Here is a 22,679-nt window from a genome sequence, read left to right as displayed (position 1 = left end):
GGTTTACTCGAAAATGGATTTATTTTTATTTTACTTGATAAATAAATTGCTTTATGAAAATATGGGTACTCTGTCGATTCTTTAGTGAAATAGCTCTCCCTTCTAAAGTTCGGGCTCTTTTGCAGTTAGATAGGTTGTCAACTCCGTATGTGAGAGTCTGTACGGTCTCAGGGTAGGTTAGTCACACGATCTGTGTAATTTCTCTTTTCTTTGCCAATAAAAAAAAAAACTTGTGTTATGCTATGTCAACATATAATAGGTGCCACATGGGAATTTTGGTAAAAAAAAAAAAAAAAAAAAGAAAGCCATAAAGAGGTAGTGTTTTATTGGAAAACGGATTTATTTTTATTTTATCCGATAAATACATTTTTCTATGCAAAAATGGGTACTCTGTTCTTATAATGCAGGAAAGCCATAAAGAGCAAGTATATTATTGGAAAACGGGTTTATTTTTATTTTATCCGATAAATAAATTTTTTAATGAAAAAATGGGTACTCTGTTCTTATAATTGAGGGAAGCTATAAAGAGCTAGTATTTTATTGCAAAATCGGTTTATTTTTATTTTATCCAATAAATAAATTTTTTACAGGAAAATGGGTGTTAAAGAGGTGATATTTGATGGAAACATGATACTTTAGGATACCAATGGATAACAGTTAAAACACAATCACATATTTGGTATTTTAAATAATAAAGAATCGGTTCCGCTTGGATTACATATTTTTTGGGGTATTTTTTAAAAACAGCACTGTAGTACATATCTGCTATTCCTTTCCCTTTTAGACCAATTCTTTTGACTTATGTGCTTTCTGATAAAAAATTTTCATTATTTTTTTTAAATGCAAGAAACAATTTAATTATGTATAAATCGAAAAATTTACTATTTCAACTATTGGTACTTTGCTCATTCTTTGGAGGTCTGGTAAGAAAGCCTTGAAGAGCTGGTATTTTTATTAATGAGAATTTTTTCCATAAATGGCCTGCTTTTTATGACTTTCCTTTATTATATGTCAAAGTACCAGCTTTTAACTAGCATTTTACATCTATTTGTTTAGTACTTTAAACAATGATATTCAATTGTATCTTTCCCATTCAGACCAACTATTTTGACTTGTGGATTTTTGTACTCTACGTAAAAAAAATTTCGCTTACTTTTTTTTTTAAACTGCAACACAAAAATTTAATTATGTATAAATTTCAAAAATATTAATTTATTCACATATGATCAAGTATTTATACAAGTATATAAACAGTACTTACCAAGTAAGGTGCTCAGTTTTAATAATTAATAAAACATTTTAGTGTTATTTCAAATAACAATAAAATATGGGCTTGGCAAAAGTTTTTTAAGCATAATAGAATATTTTTGCCACAAATTAGCATGTTTTTGTCATTAATCAAATTTACTATGTTATAAGTAAAAATGATTATTTATGTATAAAAACATACTATTACTTTGAATAAACTTACTCCCTCAAAACTATATTCAGGATAAAAATTGTAATTTATCTCTTTAAAAAGTATGTTTCATAATACTTTCAATTCACCTTTTGGGCTGCAAAAGTTACTAATTTATTACGTTAACTTTCTATTTTAGATGACAAACTTACTTCCTTATTTTTACACATAATCTTATTTAAGTGGATAAGTCCAACAGGTAATCAAATGGCTGCTAAAATTATTATAACCTATTATATCATGTCTAAAACTATTTTTTTTTACCATAACGATAGTTACTACTCCATTTTCCCACATGCTTAAGCTCAACACTTGGTACTAAATTTATATATGTATATAAATTTAATGAAGGCTTGAATCCTTTCGTTTACCTCCACCTTTCCTTCTTCCAAATTATTATCCCCCACGCATGTGCGATAATCATTTATTATTTCTTAAAATTTTGGTACCTTCTTTACCCACATTTTTTTCCAAGGCATTTGCAGCATTTTTCCATTGGTAATGGGTACATTTGCAAATACATAAATGCCTCTGGTTTTAACCTGCAATAACACTTCCTGGCCCAACTCGTACGGAAGTCAGTGTGCTTTTTGGTTGTATCCACAAATGATTCTATCTAATTTCCTCTCCATGTGCTATGCAACAATTTAACGTCTCCGTTTGGATTGTATGCACCCCAACACGTGTCGCTCTCTGCCGGCCTTTCTATCATAGGTAGGTTCCTACCATAAAGGTATCCGATGAAGTCTCAAGGACGATTGTCGTGCCTCAGTCAATCACCTCAATGATGGATCACGCAACGGAGTGATACTTGGTACATAATTGTCTAATCGGCAAATCTTTGCAAATCGTTGATGGTTGAGATGTAGTCAAGTAACAAGGTTTAAAACTTTAAGAATTGTTCTATTCAGTACACACGACAAAAGATGGATCTATTTTCCACTTATTTGAACAAGATTTTATAATTCAAAAAATAAATAATAATAATTGAAATTTATAGTGAGCCCATCCTATCTATTTTATATGCTTATTCTGTGCTATACTTTTAAGGACATAATAGAAAACCCCAAAATTTGAATTTAATACAAAGAGTACTTATGGAATAGCAATATATTCAGAGATTTATAATTGTGCCTAAAATAAGTACTAGAGGAAAAAGGTAAAATAGCAAAGAGTTTTTTTTTTTTGGGTTCCCCTTATCAAGATCTGGCATAAAGAGTGACTTCTAATACGTCGTTGATAGCACATACAATTATTCATCATTTTCTTTCATATTTAAAAATAGATTAATTTTCTATACATTAATAATATATACAGTATTAAATCTGAATGCATACTATTTGTTTTAAATTTAAATTTATATTAGTTGTCATGCATTCGAATCTAATAGCATATACAGAGTATACAGGATTAATTCTTAAACAATTATACATATTGTGGTGAATCAAAATTGGGGAAGGCGATGAAGAGGGGACACCATATCAACAATGTACATAAGTTTCAAAGAGAAAAATCATAAAAGGACTAAGAGCCTAAAAGTCTTCGATTTGGATCCTCATTGCGTCAATGAATGATTTCCCATCTAGTTCACGGGAAAAAAACGCTTTGAAATAGTCAGTCATACTAATTCTTTTGAAAATTGCTGGATTTTCAGGGGTGATAAGACTTGGCGCTGGACCCATGTCACCATCCAGTTTTGAGGAAAGGAACGTTGCAATGGAAAGCCTTTCGTTGTGTAAATTCACAGTTGCCCGTTGCTCAACACTCTTGTAAATCCCATTTGTCACAATCTGCATCTCAGTTAAAAAACGTCACATTATTGCCAACTGTGTACTATGTAGCATACATTCTCAGAAAAGTTCAATTAGGCTCAATAATAGGATATGGTTAATAGGGTAATCTTGTGAGTCCACCTATAACTACTGTTAAGCCCCAAAAACATTGGAGATAGAATTTAGAAGCTATACCTTGCAGGACATGATTTGTAAGTAACTCGTGTAATTAGCATTGACATCAAGACAAAATGTAAATTCCTTTCTGAAAATCAAAACAAATTTGTTGGGGAAAAGAGCAAGTACTTTTTTCAAAACGATAAAAGGAAAGTAGTTTGAATTTTACCACTCGTACATCACAGGTAAGCAATAATTTGGAGGGTGGGGTGTAAGGGCATGTACAATACTAATTTTGAAGTTATTAGGCCCAAGTTTTTTCAATATAAGATCTTTTCATCCATATATTTTAGGCTTTTTTTGACTTTATAAAGATACGTGTTCTATTAAAGTAGTCAATATTCTACCAATAAACAACATTCGTTTAACTCGGACAAAGTAGCCAAAGTTAGAAGTTTAGGCACAAATTTGTCAAAAGTTAAATTTTGGGATGAAAGCTACACTTTGACCTTGCCTCATTTTCTGGGCGGTGCAAGTTGATAATTAGTCTTACACATCAACCTAGTGTAGGCATACTAATCATAATCGGAAAGATTATCTCTTGAATCCTATTAAAATATGGGAAAGACATTCTAGTTTCCATATATGTTCATAATTGTAGAAACCAATTTGAAAATATCTCATAAGGGAGGCCAAAAACTAGATAGATGTTGTAATTATATAAACAGAAAAGCAATTTGAAGAGATTGTTCATATTCACATTGCATCTTGGGAGAAAGGATTTTGAGCATGATTACCTCTAAAATGTCTCCAACATTGACAATGAATGCATTAGGAAGTGGTACAACAGGAACCCAAGCTCCAGCCTTTTTGATTTGGAGGCCTTCCACTTCATTGACTTGAAGCACTATGGTAAGCCCACCAGCATCAGAGTGGGGGCAAAGGCCCATCACTAGCTCAGGTTGGGGACACGGAGGATCATAGTTCATCCTCATTGATTGCCGCCCTTCTTGAAAAAGCATTGTCATATCTTCAAGCTTCATTCCTAATGCTTTTGTCATTTGCTCAAGGACCTTGATGGCAACGATTTTCAATTCCCTTGAGTACTGGTCTAGAGTTTCTCTACAATGTTAAAAAAAATGTAAATAAAAAGTAAAGAATATCCAATATATAATAACAATGCACAATGCTTTAGATATTAACTAATTTTTGATGCATGCAAGGAAGGATGTTTTATCATCATCTCACGGTGACATGGCTTATTAATTTTCCTTATAAAAACAATTAAGAAGGTAAGATTTAAGAAAAGGATAATTTCATAAGCCTTCCCTAAGATTTTTAACAATTTCGTTGAGCTCCCTTAAGGTTTCAAAAATTACACCTACTTCCCCTAATTTGACACTTTTGGTAACCAAACCTTAGACTTGGTCAAAATTTTTAATGAATATCCTAAAATACCCTCAACTTATAATGTTTGAATTACTTTCCAGAACAATCATAATATATTTAACACAAATATACAAAAAGAGTGTGAAGTTTTTAACACCATATTTATTATTTGATAAGCAAAGATGACAATAGTTCTATCACTATGATAAACTACTTTTAATGGTGATTTACCAGGGTATGTATTTTTAAATTTGAAAAAGAAAATACCGTCACAATTCTTTTAAAATTTGTAGAATTTTGGATTGGTGGAACTATCATAGCTTGGTAGCAATTTTGGGCTTTTTTTGGAGTTAATGTTGCTTTTGGTACCCAAAAAAATCAGCAAGTAAAAATTAGATCACATTCAAAGTCATAAAAAATGTCACTAGTAAAACATTTATGTGGTCAACGTTTATATTTTATGGTTTTATTGGCAAAAATATAAAAAAGGGGAATAAGAATAGAAAAAGAAAAGAAAAATAATTATTAATACCATTCTTTGTAAAAGTATATCTAACAAGAGAGTTTTATTACAATGTTAAACCTAATATTGTCATTTTATGTGGGCAAATGAGGTAAATGTTATTTTTATAACCTCGAGGGAGCTCAATGAAATTATCAAAAACCTAAGGAGAGGTTTTTGAAATTGTCCCTTTAAGAAAAGCAAGAGAGGATATATTTTCTTGTATGAGAGAGAGAGAGAGAGAGATGATATAATTTATTTTTTGTCAATCGTCATGATCTACTCTATTCATATTTTAACCTATCTAGGGGGAGACCCAACTGAATCTATTGGGGAACCGACGGGGATTGAATTATCATCGGATCAAACTATTTCTACTCTAATCTATTTTAGAGGAAGACTCAACTGAATCCATTGAAAAACTGACGGAATTGAATCACCATTGAATCAAACATACGCACTTATATGGATTTGAGAAAATCACATATAGTAGCAAAAATGATGGGGGGTAAGATTCGAACCTTTAACCTCCCACTCCACCAAGACTTTAAGTCATTGGGTGGCCAATAGCCATATGATTAAAAGAAGAGAAATGTTGGAAAACCATTAACAATGACTCCAAGGTAAAAAAATAAGTAGAAAAGGCCTATCATGTGGAGACTTTAAGAGAGATAATGATCAAAATATTCAATCCTTAGGACACATTGTGGCTGATAAGCTGTCCTTTTTTTTTCCTTTGAAGGAGTGGCGGATAAGCTGTCGTGATCATTACACATGGAATTTTATTGAAGGGATAACATTTGATGTTTATGTCGTATGTCGGCCCCTAAGACAGTACGACTTCCAAATAAAGGCATCTACATAATTAAAAAAATATATATTACGTACACTCGGGTATTCTATGCTACAATTTTTCATGTAACAGCATTTGGCTTTATTATTGCCTCCTCAGTTTCAATTATTTTTCAAATTTTTTTTCTGAATAAAGCATTTTAGTCATCAGTGGAATACTTTTTATAAACAAATTGTGACCTAGAATAAAGAATAATTGAGTGGTTATCGTTTTTTTTGCCCCTCAACAACAAAATGAGACTTTTTTTTTTCGACAAAACCAAATTCACAAACAGTGATTAAGATGCTGCATAACCATTATCTACATCTTTCTTTATTTACTGTTCTTTCAGATTTAAGACAAAGTACTTAATTACCTCATCAAGTCCTTTATTACTTTGCTTTTTAGAAAGGAATTATATAGTTCAAGTCCTTTATTTCAGTGATGAAGATTTATTGCGTACTTCCGTCTACCAATTAATCCCTGATTTCCATAAAATAAAATCAATGCAGTATTTGTAATCTATCGATTTCCCCTCTCCTAATTTTTCCAAATCTCTAATTACAACCCTTAATTCATAAACTTCAATGCAATGTTGGTATTACAAAGATAATCGACATTGCCACTGTAGAAATAAAGGGGCAGAGGACATAAGGAATAAATTAGCAAGCGGTAGTATATAAAGAACCAAATGAACAACCACTGCTATAATAAAGGACCAAAATGTTCATATTTCCATCAATTAACCACTTATTTTCTTAACCTATTACTAGTCTATGATCATCTTATCCCTAGCTTTTAAGTATTTTCACCCACAAAATTTTAAAATTTTAGACAAGTATAGAGAATTTTAGACGCTTATGACTTTCAAAAGTTATACTGTGTGTGATGTTACTATAGTCCTCATGTGTTTGACAACACAATTCATCATTTAAATTTAATGTATTTAGATCTTAATATGTTCAGATACATTTGATAACTAAAAATTAAACATCTGAATTAATTAAGTGTCATTAAATTTTTTAGGCAAAACTTGCTATAAAAAATAAGTAATAAACTTTTCACTTATTACCGAACGTGATACACACTCAAATGTATACTTAATAATTCAGTAACTTAATGAATTCAGATTTCAGATTTCAATTTTCAAATTTCAATTTTATCAAATGCATCCTAAATACAATGATATGAATGTGTGTGCAAATTTTCTTGTACCTGAATGGAAGAGGAAGGTTGGGAAGTAAATGAGGTTTTCTCAAGTGAGTTGGCAGAGTGACCATGTAAAAGATGTCAGCCCAATCAAGTTTTTGTTCCTCAGATACAACAAAGGCCTGTCCATATCCTTCTACATCGCCCGGTTCTTGGGCAAATCTCTTCTTCTCTTCAATCGCCAAATTGAAAAACTTTTGCATCTCTAGTTTCAGTTTGTCCACTAATGAAGTGCTCACTCCATGATTAATCAGCTGGTGACAAATTGTACAGTCACTAATTATTTGGTGCCGACTATTATAACACTTCTCCATTTTAACAGCGGGCATGTATATCCATTTAAATTAGATGATTGTCCTTGTATAACAATTCAAAGAAGATCCTAGGAAAAGCAGGAAAGAAAGGGAGATCACTCCTATTACATTCTAGTCATGCATTATGTACTACTACTAGAGAAAACCAAATGAGTTCATATATTAGGGTAGGCATGCTTGCTTTTGACATAAAATTTCTGGATAATTACAAGAAAAGAAACATTTCAATATGAAAAAAAAAACTTGTGGCAAGATATATCATCTCCTACAGTCCTGAAAAGTCATAATTATTAACGTAATAAATATTTCAGAATTATTTTATTCCCTTGAAAGTAAGTTAAAGTTGTGGTAAAAACCAAATTGAAATGACTAGTAGATTTTGAGCAAATACTATTACAATCAGACTCCATTATTAGGTTAACAACAATACCTAATAAATGCATATACAAATACGAAATGACAAACCTGGAAGAAGCCCCATTCTTTGCAGGCAAAATGCAACTTTTCAAGCTCAGGATTCACTGATTCATCAGAAAGCAGCCTTTGCATGTCAATTACTGGGATTTCCTCTGTGGAGACCCCATGAAGTTTGGTTGGATCAGGTCGTATGTATCGGGGTGGAACTGATGCAAATTTCTCCTTAGCCAACTCCTGAACATAGGGTACTTTTAGAGAGCTTCCAAAATTTATCATACCAGATTCCATGTTTGTGGTTTGTGTAAATCTATACCTATATATATATATATATATATATATATACACGTAGCTCCAAGTTGCAATTGATATCAATTCATGGAACGTCTCTGGAGTGATGTATTCCTTTATCAATTTGTATCAAAATTGGATTAGTCCATCTCCAAAAATTGATGACTTTATTAAAGTAGACAACATCAGCCTCAAGAGAGCACATCAGTGCCCAGCATGTCACAAAATATCAGTGTCAATTGCACTACAAAATGTAACCTAAAAGTCTTCACGGAACGTCTCTGGAGTGATGTATTCCTTTATCAATTTGTATCAAAATTGGATTAGTCCATGTCCAAAAATTGACGACTTACAAAATAGGGTCCACATACTTTGCTACGCAGATGAGGTTGCGATTGTTCATTATTAAAGTAGACAACCATCAGCCTAAAGAGAGCACATCAGTGAACAGCCTGTCACAAAATATCAGTGTCAATTGTACTACTAACACAAATATTTAACCATTAAGACATTGAAAATACAAATAATAATATCGTACCTAATAATACAGCAAGTTTTACCACTTATTAAAAATTGTGTCTCAAAATCAATCTCATCTAGCGAACGTTCGTACTAAAACTATTTAAACCATCAATTGCAATTACTCTATCAATAGTAGAGAATCTTCATCCAATTTGAGAATTTTCCCAAACTACATATATACAATTAATATGTCGTTTGGAATTTTACACTGCAACTATAAATGGATTGGTTTTAGGATAGAATTTTCAATTTAACATTATTATCCATGGAGCTGTTTTGCTTCTTAAATGAATCGTATACATCAGAGGTGTTAGGTTCATGAGTAAAAAGATTACATCTCACATTGGCCCGAAAGATGAAGAACGAGTGGTTAATATGTAAGTAAGGACCCAAAACCTAATGACTTAAGCTTTTGAGTCAAAGTTGGGTTCCTAACTTCCATATTGAACTCTTTGGTGGGCTCTCTCGAGATATTTCCCTCTATCAAGAATTGGTTTCATACCAAAGCAATTGGCTATGAACTATTTTGAGCCATTGGTGGCAACTGGGGAATTGCAAATTGCATAGTTGCAGAAATATATGGATTTTTTTATTCAATTAAATATGATGACAGCAGGTTCAAGGGTAGATCCTTCCTACAAAAGCGTCTCTAAATATAGTGATTGTATATTGACATTTTGTTTTAGTTAGAAATACCATAGTATGAGCTGATCCTAGATGTGTCCTTTAACAAATATGTCCTAGCTTGTGAGACATGAATCAGACTACAAAATGCCAAAAACTTAATTTTCAAATAATTGCTGTAATATGAAAGAGTATTACTACAATTAAAAATCAAACAATATTAGAAAAGCTTTATCAGAATTGCTAAACCAATGTCTTTCCTTTCGTGACTAGCAGTTTACTAGCATTAGGAAACAAGGAAGAAGGAAACTTCAGTAGTTGTCTTATCTCTTTGTTTTCCTTATTCGGTGGAAAAACCAACGAGATGAGGGACTAGTCATTGTTTAGATTAGGGAGATTCTTCTATTATTCGTCTTCGTCCCGAGGCCACAACACAGGAGATAATTCCTTCTTCGTGCCTTTGCTCTTCTTGCGTGAAACATATTAGATTGTTTTAAGAACAAAGTTTGATATTCATGAATTATACTAATTCGCGTGGAAATTTCTCTATGAGGCGTGGCCAAGTTCCTCATCTAGTCGAAGGTCAACTTGAAGACTCGGTTCCAAATATCTGTGAGATCAAATTATTTTACTTATTTCTTTTATTCATTGGTATTTGTACGTTTTCTAGCTTAACTTCTTATGATTGTTTTGTTATTTGAATGTCAATGACCCGATATTCAAATTAACCTAATAATTTACTGTCAGATTGATTGATTGAATCCGTAATTGTTCAATTGATTAATACCAGTGGCGACTAGCGTGATTGGTTCTATGTTAGGGAAACACATGATCTAATTTAAACAAACCCTAGTAGCGTGTTTGTTAGTTAGGGTTAGGCTTTTTTCATTTTTAATGCAATCTAGAAATTAAATCTTACAGTCGTACCTAGAGTTATTTTTTGGTTAGAGAAATAATTAACGGTCGTACCTTGACTATCGAAAATGTAAGGAAAGACTGGTTGTTTATTGCATGTATGACAACTATAACCAATTTATTAATGAGTAATTGAATTATCTTTGCATCGATGATCAGTTGAATGAACCGTGTCTGAAAAGTTGCACCTTTAGCTAGGGTCGTATTGGCTATTGATTAATTCTTGTTTATTTCTATTAGTTGTTTCATTAGTTAGTTAATTAGTTATTTTATATTCTCCAAAAATCCCCCATACTTCGGACTCCGGAAAAAACGAATTATCCCTAATCCCTGTGGATTCGACTCTACTCACCGCTGTATACAAAATTTGTATTTATCTTGAGTAGATAATTATTATTGCACAGGTTCGACACCTGTCAATTTTTGGCACCGTTGCCGGGGGCTAGTGCCTGATTAATTTGTTTATTTTTGAGTTCATTTTATTTTTATTTCTATTTTTTCTCTTATTTTTTTTACTAGTTTATGGCTGCTAACATTTTGTATTTTGGTGATAGACTGGATTTTATTCCTACGAAAGGAAATGAAGCTTGTGTTTTTTCTGATGATCAATTTTCAGATTCACTAAACTTTCTTATAGACAAAATGGCTGCTGCAACTTATGAGATTTGTTATGCTACAGATCATTCAACCAATATGTGCTCTGAATATCAAGATTACCTGAATGCCTATCTCAATAAGTTTGGAGGTTTTTCATCCCAATCTCGAACGTGGCATGACCCTTATTCAAATGGGTATGATCAAAGATGGTGGGACAACTCCAACTTTAATTATGCACCAGTCCCAATCAATTTTCAATATCAATATCAACAGCAATAGCCATCATCGATGTCAGAATTGCTCTCATAGCCTAACATCGACCTTGAAGAAGATGAGAGTGCAATTATCCGGACAAATGACATAGAACTGCAACAGTTTTAAGAAAACGGATCTAAAGATGCAGTTGAAAAGGAAGTTGAAGTGCAAGAAATGAAACCCCAATATCAACTCGTTCAAGTAAATGAATCCTGTGAACAATCTCCAAATGCGGTGATATTTTCTCCATTCCTTAATCAATATTCTCCTGACTCTTATTTTTCAATTTCTGTTAGTGAGATTGACTTTATTATATTAGAAAATTTTGAATTTCATGACAGGAATAAATTAAGAGTGGCGATGCCAAAATATCTTGGACCAATAAATGCGCATGATGGAGGAGTGAATGGAGAATTCAGATTATTGTTGATTTTTTGGTGCTATCTACTAGTTCATGGAAGACCGTAGCTCATGTTTTAAATGATTACTCTATTTACGAGAGCTATCAGGATTATGTAGAGAATGAAGCACTGAAACGAGTCACAAGATTTTATCCTCCCTGAACAAACATGACAATGTCTAGTCAAAGACGTTAAAGAAAGGCGCTTTTTGGGAGGCAACTCAAATATTGGTTTGTTTATTTTTTTCGTTGTTCATTGCTTTAAATTGGTCGTTTCTCACTTGGATACTAGTCGATCTTGATATTTTCCTCCACTATGACCAGGACAGGTAATCTTGGCGTGCCCAAGCAAGGAGGGCACGCGTTAATCTTGCAAGCCTCAACCCCATGGTTAGGAGACTTTTGCAAAACATGGCGTGCCCCATGTTGATAAAACCTCAATTGTTCGCAATGCAAGCAAGTCAAGGAATCTTGGCGTGCCCATGCAAGGAGGGCAAGCGTTAATTTGCAAAAAAGTCACACTAGGATCAGATTACTTTTCCCAATCATGGTATGCCAACGCAAGGAGGGCACGCATTAAATTGCGAAAAGCGCCTCCCAGGTCAGATTACTTTTCCCTATCTTGGCTTGCCCACGCCTAACACAGTGGCTCTAAAAAAAAAATTCCTTTCTTTTCTCTTCCTTTTCCGTTTCTTTTTCCGTTTTCTTTCTCTTTTCTTTTTCTTTCTTCCATCCTTCTCCATTTGAATTCCACCGCTGCCAACCATCAACTTACGTCAAGCTCCACAATCATTTTTCCCTTACCAGTAGCTGTCCACGGCCCCTACAGTCATCAGGGAAGTTTCATTGTCCCTTTTGTTTCGTATTCTATTATTTATCTCTTACATTAGGGACAATGTAAGATCTATGTATGGGGGGAGTAGTATATTGATAATATATTGGAAAAGTACAAGTGTAAGCATTTTTGTTGAAATTTTTTGTTTGATTTTGTCGAATTTTATTCAATTTTTGCCTATCTTTATGCATACTTGTGAGTGTTCCTGATAAACGATGGTTAGATTTTTCAAATTTTTCTATTGCTAAGATTTTATACACTAAGGTGTTAAGTATGACATTGTTAAGTTAAAGGATATCTCTTTGGTGAATATTTGAGATTTTGTGACTTTTGCACTTTTTGGTTAACTTTTCTAAGTATTGTAAATATTTGTCTAGCATTTTTATTCAAATTGGTTCAACTATTAATCTTAGTTCTCCATATTTAAGAAATGAAGTGGGCTTGTGTGATCTTTAATTTTATTTTTGATGCTTATTTGAATCATTTTTTGCTATACTCCGCTAGTATCGTTGTGACGGCCCCACTTCTCCCCAAGGCGAACCAAGGGGTATCCGTGGAACGCCTGCCCAGCTCTCGCCAGGACTCACGCAAGAAATCTAGCCACAACCCTCCGAAGTATAATCTAGACTATTACACCCTCATTTCTTCCTAAATAGATCGATTACTAAACCACATTAACTTCAGAGATAGCAGTACTAAAAGATAACCAATCGTCGATTCTCAAAATACCTTCTCGATTACAAACCAAGTCTAAAGTCACACCATCCCAAACATACAAGTTCATACAACACCAATACGTACATACAAACCGAATGTATGAATCAGGGATTGCACCTTTCCAGCTTCAAGTGGCAATCTAAAGTCTTAAGTACACCTAGCTTAACATATTTCCAATCCGATACATGGCATAAGTAACATTAGACATTACAAACCACCAAGCGAAGTCATAGATTTCATTTACATCCATAAGAAAATCTAAGTAAATTGTAAAGCTCTCAATTTCCAGAACCTGTCAAGGAAAACAAATATACACGGTGAGCCAATCGCTCGTGAGGCCAAGAAAACACACATGCACGCACGTTGTTCAAGTAGAACAATAAGGTTCAAGTAATTTACAATTCAAGCGAGGCAAGTAAACAGAAACAATTCAAGGATATAGGAGCTCTCAGGAGCTATTTTCCACTTGCTTCGCCACGGCTCGATCCAATACCCCCTCACAATGACCCTCCGTCATCCGGGTGGGTATTATATCCGTAGAAACTTCACTTATTACTTCCTCCGGCCAACGTTCCACCCTCTCGGATCCGTAACCAAACACGCACGAAAAGGGCGATACTCGTTGAGTATGCCGAACGAGACCTCAAGAGATCAAGTTTCGATTTTTGAACACGCACGAAAAGGGCGATACTCCACGAGTATGCCGAACAAGATCTCAAAAGATCAAGTTATGTTTTGTTGTTCCCTTGGCTTATCAAGCTTCTCGACCAAGCCCATGCCGGCTCGAGTTGTAAGATTGGCTAAGAGAATTTGGGCGTCCCCATAAGTCGAGGAGTTTCACTCCACCCGACAACACGTCACGCACGGCAAACACAACACGCACGACAACACGACATGTACACGAAAACGGGTATATTTTAGCCGACGAGGTTCACTCAAATCGACTTCGAAAACCAAGTTAATACAAGTAAAGTTCAAGTAAAGGAGAGCGAGTGCGATAAAGTACACACTCGTCCCATCAAGTGATATTCACGTATATAAGCAGGTAAATCAAGTAAACACGACAAGTCATGCACTTGACACTCACAATTCAAGAGTAATTGAGCGAGAGAATCGTTAGTTGTCCTCTCCGGGATTCTCTTCAAGACTAGCTTGAGCACCTGAAGCAATTGACAAGTATTTTTCGCTCATAATCACGCATTAATCAAGGAAGGAGTTACACTCATCTAGACTTGTCACTACCTCAAATCAAGAACCTTAGCCACTAAAAATAAAGGTTCAAAAGTGAGGTTTTATTAACACAAGGAAAAAATAATTTCCTTCATGGAATCAAGTTTAAAATGACCAATTATCATCAAGAAGGAATAACGGGTTTTCAAAATTTCATTTTCTAAGAAATCGGCAAATTTCAGCTTTGCACGTCAAACTTAGAAAAATCAGGTCTTGCACTCAGTAGGTCCAAAATTGAAAAACTTGGTACCATTAGAAACTACTTCCAGAGTACTAAACGTTCCTAGAAGACACTTTTCCACGAGTGTAAGTGAAAGGCACTCAAATTTTCGACTCAAAGTTGGTAACTTGAATTACCAAAACAGATTTAAGTTGGTTTTTGGCCAACTTTGGAAGTTCGGCAAAATTCACTTGTTTGGAACTAGCTTTTGAAATTTGGTACTCTTTTAGAGTCGTAATCCAAGTGTACAGTAAAACAAACGGAACGAGAAACGGAGTTTTGAATATTAAGATATGGCAACTCAAAGTTACCAAGATTCCCCTGTGAAACGTGGGTTTTTTTCAAGCTCGAGTCATGAATTTTGGTAATTTATTTGACCCATGAAATGGTCTCAGAATAACACCAAAATTAGCAGTATAATACTACTATATAAGGGTTGTCCCTCTACCAAATTTCATAGGAAAATATGCACGGAAAGTCACTTAACAAAATCACTCAAGTTTCCAAAATTTTTAAGGCAAAGCTGCCTTGTATATGAAAATTTCCTTTTTTAAACTTTGGACCAAGGAAAATCCTCTAAACATGGTTCATTTGCATAGAAAAGGTTTAAGGGTCATCCCAGAACAACATTTGTGGTGATTAACACCAAGAGTTTTAATTTGCAAGTCTATACCGAGCCTTGCATCAAATCTGTCTAAAAATCAGGGTTTTTAAGGACAGAGCAGGTTTCCTATTTTGATCATAGATCACTCAAATTAACTAGGAATTTGGCATGGTTTATGGCGTTGGAAAACACATTCATAGAGCTATAATTTCACAGAAGAAATCACTTTGAAATTCGGCACACAACTAGCTCGAATTCGAGCCACAAGTTGCAGCCTCATCATTTTGTTCTTGTAAAACAGAGAAACAGGACAGCCGACTTAAAATGGTTGGTTCGGCTCACACACATGGAACCAGAATGTACATTTTATACCGTCGGAAAGGTTGGAATGTCTAGTTTCAAATGCCGCTGACGGCACTTAATTTTGACATCGGAGCACAGAATTATAGCCGAAATACGAAAGCTGGTCAGAGTATTACGGAAACAGTTCCAGATTTACTAGCTTTGTGAAATCATTTTATTTGACCAACCAAATCTCAATATTTTTCAATGAAACTTTGTACACCACATATTCAACATATAAACATAATATACGAATCATGAAACCCTCAAAATTCTACAAAAAGGGGTGTGATTAAAACAGGGCAAAACTGAACATTTTTGAACTATGCATCCCTTGAAGTCTAGAGTAGCTAGGTATCATTAATCTATTTATTTAGACACTAAACTAGCATTATATCCATCATCAATCATTTTATCAGCCATCAATCCAAGGGTGGGAGTTCATAGAGCCCACCATTAAAATTTTCCAACATGAAATAAAACAAATAACCTGTAATTTTGGCGAATAATTCCACCTCAATAAATCTGTCATTGACTAAATAGAGTTTCCAGCAGCTATAGGTCAACATTTTTGGCCAATCTTTGCCAATAAATTAAATGCTTCGTAGCTGAACAACTTACACCGCATAAAACACATATTTTCCATGCATTTCTAGACCATTATATTCCAAGAAAAAATTCCAGAAACCAATTGAAAATTCCAGCTCAACCTTCTTGGACGTCAAAATTTTTCCAGCACTTCAGTGTTCATAAAACCAATATTTCCTCGGCTAAAATATTGATTTAAGTACTCAAACGCATTATGCAGACACTTAGCTAGCCAATCAATGTTTCTAGTACCAAATAAGGTTCGAATAGCAACCATTGATATCAAAATTTCCCAGAAATTATTCCTGCTTGGCTTGGACGAACATGCATGAAGCAAATTTCTGTTTTCATTTCATTTTCTTGGTTAGCCGAGCTAGTTAACCTCTTGCAGAACCTAATTATCCTGTTATTAGCTAGTTAATCGCAACTATCAACTCAGATTATCACATTTAATTAGATTGAACTGCATTTCCACTCTCCAGCTCTCGGCAATTCCAATTTCCCCAAAACAGATTTTCTCAAGCTTCTAAGTTCATCATCCGAACACACAACCGAGACATGCATGACTTAATCATCTCATTTCCACTTAGTTAAACATAGCTATAAGTTTATAGCAACAAAATTAAACCAAATAAAACTGCATTTTTCAAGACAAGTTCTCGGCAGAAATTATTCTTTCGCATAACAGATTTTCTTTTCCAAAATCATCATCCTGTCGCCTAAGCTTCACATGCATGGCAATTACTGACTTAATCTACCCTTTAACAACTCATTCCAGTTCAGGAATTACCTCGGTGAAACACTCAGCGCACGCGACAAACGATCTGTCAAAAATTTTTTCGACTAGCTCGCGGCCTGGAAATTGGTTCTGGTTTTTACTCGTGACGGTGATAGCTGAAAGGTTGCTGTTGGAGGTGGATTGCAGCTGATTGAAATGGAGGTTGAAGAATGAACTCACGCACGACTTCTCCTTTTCTTCCCTCAAGCTTACGGATAGGAGCAGAATGTTGTAGTTTCTCGGTTCCTCTCTCACTCTTCGTCGATGGTTACGAGGTTGAGAGGAAATGAAATGGTGTTGCGGTCTGAGGTGAATTGGTTCAGAGAAATGGAATGGCGGTTTGAGATATGAAATGGAAAGAGAGGTATATGGTTTGCGGTAAGTGATATGAGAAAGGATTGAGTGATATTAAGAAGTATTGTGGTGCCGTGGTTTAAGATGTGAAATGGAGGTAATGGTATAAGGTGCCGCGGTTTTAGGAGCAGAGGTTTCGTGTATTAGAATCGATTGCGTATAGAATTGGTGATAGTTGCGGTAATTGAATTTGCGGTCAGAGGATTGGTTTGGTTTGCATGGAATTGTAAGGGCATTTTAGTCTTCTCACTTTGCTCCCTAACCTCAACTTAATTCTAAAAATTATTCCCAAGTGTGATTTAAACGCCTAATTATACCCTAATATACTTAAACCATTTTTATCGAATAATTATCGATTAAACTTGAATATTAAGGTTCCTAGTAATTTCTAACATTATTACCTAATTATTTAAACTATTAAAATCAAGTTTGACCTTAATATATAAATTTAACGTTATTCACTAATCAGGATTAATTATTGGAATTCAAGAAATTTTATATAATTAATCTACTCAGGTAGTATTAATTTAACATAATGGAAACTAAGTACTTTAATATTTTATGTTGGGGTGCTAAAATTATTCTAACTCTAAAGGTATTAATTTAGTTTAGCAAAACAAAAGGAATTTCGTAACTTAGAGAAATTATATTATTTTTCACATGAAAATTGTTTTTTACGCACTTATTTACAAACAAGTGAAAGTAATGCTAAAATTTATTAGAGAATTAGAAATGCAAATGAAATATGCAATGTTATTTGTATATATATTTTCAGGGTTCTCACAATCGTTGCCTAGTAACCGGAGGTCTTCACCATAAGTGTCGATTTTCGTGTTAAAAAGCGACGATAGCTATGAGTATATGGTTTTTAAGCGATGATGGCTGAGTAACTGAGTTCCTTCATTTGGCTAATGTTGGAGTCCGCATCAAAACGCTTAAATGGCTAAAGACTAAGCATTTCCCCTAAAAAAAAAATTCAATCAAGTGTAGGGATATTTTAGAAAAAAAATGTGTTAATAGCGAAAAAAGTGGAAGTGTTTGAATAAATTGTTAGCCCGCTGATTCATGAATTTTAATGTTGAGATTTTGCTTAATAGTCTAACCATTTGCTTACGAATGTTAGTTGAATATTTTATATTTCTTTGATTAATTAGTCAAAAATTGGAAAAGTCTTTGATTTTGAAAGATAACCGGAGAGAAATTTCTTGAAACTTAATCACTAATGCTTGACATATGTTTTAATTGTATCTTGGCAATAGAAGATTTGATCAATAACCATTGATTGAATTTGATTGTTTGATTTGTTGTTCTCATATTTGAGGACAAACATGGTTTAGGTGTGGGAGGAATTGATAGGGCATAATTTGTTATTAATTTTATGGTTAATTTTCTTCTTTGTCCTTGCCAAATATTGTTTTAATTGTTGAAATATACTTATGTTTGGTATTTGAACCCAATTACAGGAAGTGGAGCAGAAAAGTACTAAAAATGGTGACTTTCTTGAGAAAATGCCGTGTACGTGGGAAGCCTTGAGAATCCTTGCAAATCCCGCTCCAAGATGTGCTAAACTATTGCCTTTCCTTTCGTGGCTAGTAGTTTACTAGCATTAGGAAACAAGAAAGAAGGAAACTTCAGTAGTTGCCTTATCTCTTTGTTTTCCTTATTCGGTAGAAAAACCAATGAGATGAGGGACTAGTCATTGTTTAGATTAGGGAGATTCTTCTACTATTCGTCTTCGTCTCAAGGCCGCAAGACAGGAGATAATTCCTTCTTCGTGCCTTTACTCTTCTTGCATGAAACATATTAGATTGTTTTAAGAACAAAGTTTGATATTCATGAATTATACTAATTCGCGTGAAAATTTCTCTATTAGGCGTGGTTAAGTTCCTCATCTAGTTGAAGGTCAACTTGAAGACTTGGTTCCAAATATCTGTGAGATCGAATTATTTTACTTATTTGTTAGAGAAATGCATGATCTAATTTAAATAAACCCTCATAGTGTGTTTGTTAGTTAGGGTTGGGCTTTTCTAATTCTTAATGCAATCTAGAAATTAAATCCTACAGTCGTACCTAGGATTATTTTTTTGTTAGAAAAATAGTTAACGGTCGTACCTTGGCTATCGAAAAAGTAAGGAAATGTTAGTTGTTTATCGTGTGTATGATAACTATAATCAATCTATTAATGAGTAATTGAATTATTTTTGCATTGATGATCAGTTGAATGAATCGTGTCTGAAAAGTTGCACCTTTGGCTAGAGTCTTATTGGTTATTGATTAATTCTTGTTTATTTCTATTAGTTGTTTCATTAATTAGTTAATTAATTATTTTATATTCTCCAAAAATCCCCCACATTTCGAACTCTGGAAGAAACGAATTATCCCCAATCCTTGTGGATTCGACCATACTCACCGCTATATACAAAATTTGTATTTTTCTTGAGTAGGTAATTATTATTGCACGACTCGACACCTGTCATTTTCTCTCCTTAGAGTTGTCTAGTGAGAGTTTTCTTTTCTCCTAAATTTTTTAGTGGAGTTTTATTCTCTCTTAAGGATTCCTAGTGAGAGTTTTTGATAATTTTTTCATTTTTCTTTTACTCCCTCCGTCCCATTGTTATTGTCATAGTTCACCTTTTTTCATGTCCCAAAATTTGAGTCACACTACAATTTTTTTCTCTAACATTCCATTTGTAGCCTCAAAAGAGACATTGATAAAATAAAAAACAAGTATGATGGAACCCACAAAAGCAATAAATAGACATCCAAAAAAAAGGTGCGTGGACAGCACCAAAAATTTTGATGGCCATAAATAGGCGCGTGCTTGGCAACAGCATGAAAAAGAGCTTACATTTTACATGGACCCACAGATTCTTTTCACATCACCATAGACAGCAATTAAGATTTGATATCGGTCAAAGGGGCACGATTGGAAAAAAATGTCTCACATTCAAATTGATTGAACTGTGCATAATAAGTTAGAATCCCCAAAAACGTCCCTTATTTTGGGACGGAGGGAGTATTACATTTGAGTTTTTCAGATTTTGATTATTAGATCTGGAATTTCTTAGATCTATTCGGTAGATCTCACTATAATATATGGAATTGAAGCCGTTAATAAGCAGATTTGACGGTTACAAGCAGGCATAGATATCCATGGAGCTACAATTATTTTATCTTATTTTTTAAATTTGGAGCTTTATAATGTAATTTTTATTGTTCTTCATATCTGTAGTATCCTTTCTTCAGATATGTTATTTGATATATGTATATATTTGATGATATAATTTCTACCATTAGTGTAAACTTTAATGAAAATTTGATATTTTATTAAAAAAAATCATCTTTGATCAAAACACAAACGGAAATTCTTGGCAGGTCATTATTTTTCTCAATCTCACAAAAAGTGAAAAAGCAAGCTTCTTAAGCCTTAGTGGACTTACTAGCATATGTACAATAATTTAATGTTTTGAATTATTCATATTGTTGTTCTAAATATATTTCTCTCTTTTTATTTGGTTTGGAAGATAGTGGATGGAGGGCGGCAGGGTAATTAATTTCTCATTGGCATTTCAGCTTATTTTTTTGCTTGACCTTTCGTCATCATGTATTCAGCCATTTCTGGATCTTTATACTTCCCTAAACATAAATCTGAAATGTTAACTTTAAAAATTATCACATCAACATATTCTTCTATTCTATCTTTCTCAGTAGATAATTTTATAGAAAAATCAACTTTACCTACTAAAAAATCTCACCTATCTGATGCATTAGCGTTCAAATTTAGATAGACGTGAAAACGTTAAATTAAATGGTATCATTGAATTGCTTCAATCAAAACCATCTGGCAAAGTGCATCAGTGGCCATTAAATTTTCATGAATGTCTCTTTTCGGCCATCCACTTTTTGTTTTTCATTCAAGAAAGTTCAGTAACTAGTAGTACAGTTTGGCTAAAATTTTAGCATACTACGTATGTTAGTTCATGTCAAAAACAGTTTTTATCCTAAAACTGCATGGTTAAAGAATTACAAGACTAAAGATAGAACACTTGATTTAAATTCCCCGTTTTGTGTGTGTTGTACATGGTTGGTCAAATATACCTTAGAGAAAGAGGCAGCTTAGGGAACAAATGAGGTCTTTTCAAATCTTCTGGTTGAGTTATCATGTATAACATGTCAGCCCAGTCAAGCTTTTGCTCCTCTGATTTGACAAAGGCCTGCCCATATCCTTCTACATCTCCTGGTTCTTGACCATATTTGTTCTTTTCAGCCATCGGCAGATTGAAAAAATCTTGAACTTCTGATTTCAATTTCTCCACCAATGAAGAGCTAACTCCATGATTAATGAGCTACTGACAGTTATTCTCATAAGTAATAGCGTCTGGATGGAACAGCACATAAACAAATGTATCCTTTCAACTGATTTGCACTCGTAAAATTCAGGTAAAAGATGATTAAGTCATTCAACGGATTCATTTTTCATAGGACTTTGATTTCATTTCAAGATGGTTTCTTTTTTTTTTTTGGAACAAAAAAAAATGTGGGATGGTCTCAAACCTTGAAATAGGTAACCATAGAGTCTTGGTCTAGTGGCCACCAAGGAGAATTTAAAGTTCCTTTCTAGGATATTGGTTAGGGTTCAAACCTTACACCAAATCGACGGTTCAAACATCGAAATAACAACACTTGATAATTTAGTTTTGTAAAAAAGTTGTATAATCAAACTATTTCAAATATACAATAGCTTGTCACACAAATATATATGTTTGTCATACATTCAATCCTTGTATATATACCTGGAAAAAACCGCACTCCTTGCAAGCAGAATGCAGCTTCTGAAGCTCCAAATCACTTGCCTCCTCAGCAGAACTAAACAAGCTTTGCATATCCATAACTGGTATTTGGTGGAAAGAACCACCGTTAGAGATGGTTGGATATTGGTCTTTGTCGGGGTGTATGTAACGAGTTGGAACAGAAGAGGGATTTTCCTTAGCCAACTCTTGGACAAAAGGAACTTTCAGAGACCCCCCAAGCTTTCTTGTCTTGGGATCCATGATTGTGGTTCTTTTCAACTTCAAAGTTCTAATTATTGTATCTATCCACTGAATCCCTAGTTCAGAATATATATATTTTTTCGCACAAGATGTTTCATTAATCCAACATTGTTTATTATTAGTCGAAATGCAAGGTGCTAGGTTTGGATAATATAAAATATAAGTTCTATACGGAACTAATTCTAGGCTTAACAATGATGTCTCACCTAAAGAGCTGCTATTATAATTAATTTCACGTAAATGCAGTTTTTCAAAGGTAACCTATGGTACCATATAGTACAAATTAAACCTTGTCAAATCTCTTGGGCCTACAAATTACGTTGATTTGTAGACCCATTGATAATTACC

The 22,679-nt window shown here is 33.8% G+C and overlaps 2 protein-coding genes across 6 annotated transcripts; both read right to left on the bottom strand.

Annotated features, from left to right (window-relative positions):
• Window positions 1–2,798: 2,798 nt before the first annotated feature.
• Window positions 2,799–8,330, bottom strand: LOC113708702 (oxoglutarate-dependent flavonoid 7-O-demethylase 1-like). Its single transcript, XM_027231283.2, has 4 exons — window positions 8,060–8,330; window positions 7,287–7,534; window positions 4,146–4,470; window positions 2,799–3,249 (listed from the first exon to the last, which is right to left on the bottom strand). Exons 1-4 carry the CDS (start codon window positions 8,297–8,299, stop codon window positions 2,992–2,994), a joined length of 1,071 nt encoding a protein of 356 aa, XP_027087084.1. The 5' UTR covers window positions 8,300–8,330; the 3' UTR covers window positions 2,799–2,991.
• Window positions 8,331–8,447: 117 nt separating this feature from the next.
• Window positions 8,448–22,354, bottom strand: LOC113708710 (protopine O-dealkylase-like). 5 transcript variants are annotated; one of them, XR_011820836.1, is made up of 4 exons: window positions 16,939–17,370; window positions 14,252–14,324; window positions 8,653–8,751; window positions 8,448–8,596 (listed from the first exon to the last, which is right to left on the bottom strand). XR_011820836.1 is itself a non-coding variant. In XM_072064205.1 (3 exons), exons 1-3 carry the CDS (start codon window positions 22,329–22,331, stop codon window positions 13,423–13,425), a joined length of 540 nt encoding a protein of 179 aa, XP_071920306.1. In that variant the 5' UTR covers window positions 22,332–22,354; the 3' UTR covers window positions 13,165–13,422. The 5 variants fall into 5 exon arrangements, 1 of the variants encoding a protein (XP_071920306.1); XR_003452476.2 differs by lacking the exons at window positions 8,448–8,596; window positions 8,653–8,751 and adding an exon at window positions 13,165–13,456 and having other exon boundaries at window positions 16,939–17,368; XM_072064205.1 differs by lacking the exons at window positions 8,448–8,596; window positions 8,653–8,751; window positions 14,252–14,324; window positions 16,939–17,370 and adding exons at window positions 13,165–13,456; window positions 21,379–21,626; window positions 22,074–22,354.
• Between the last annotated feature and the right edge of the window lie 325 nt (window positions 22,355–22,679).

Source organism: Coffea arabica, chromosome 9c (assembly GCF_036785885.1).
Source record: "Coffea arabica cultivar ET-39 chromosome 9c, Coffea Arabica ET-39 HiFi, whole genome shotgun sequence".
NCBI classification, from domain to species: domain Eukaryota; kingdom Viridiplantae; phylum Streptophyta; class Magnoliopsida; order Gentianales; family Rubiaceae; genus Coffea; species Coffea arabica.
The sequence above is the reverse complement of the archived record's forward strand: the minus strand, read 5'-3'. Positions and strand labels throughout refer to the sequence as shown.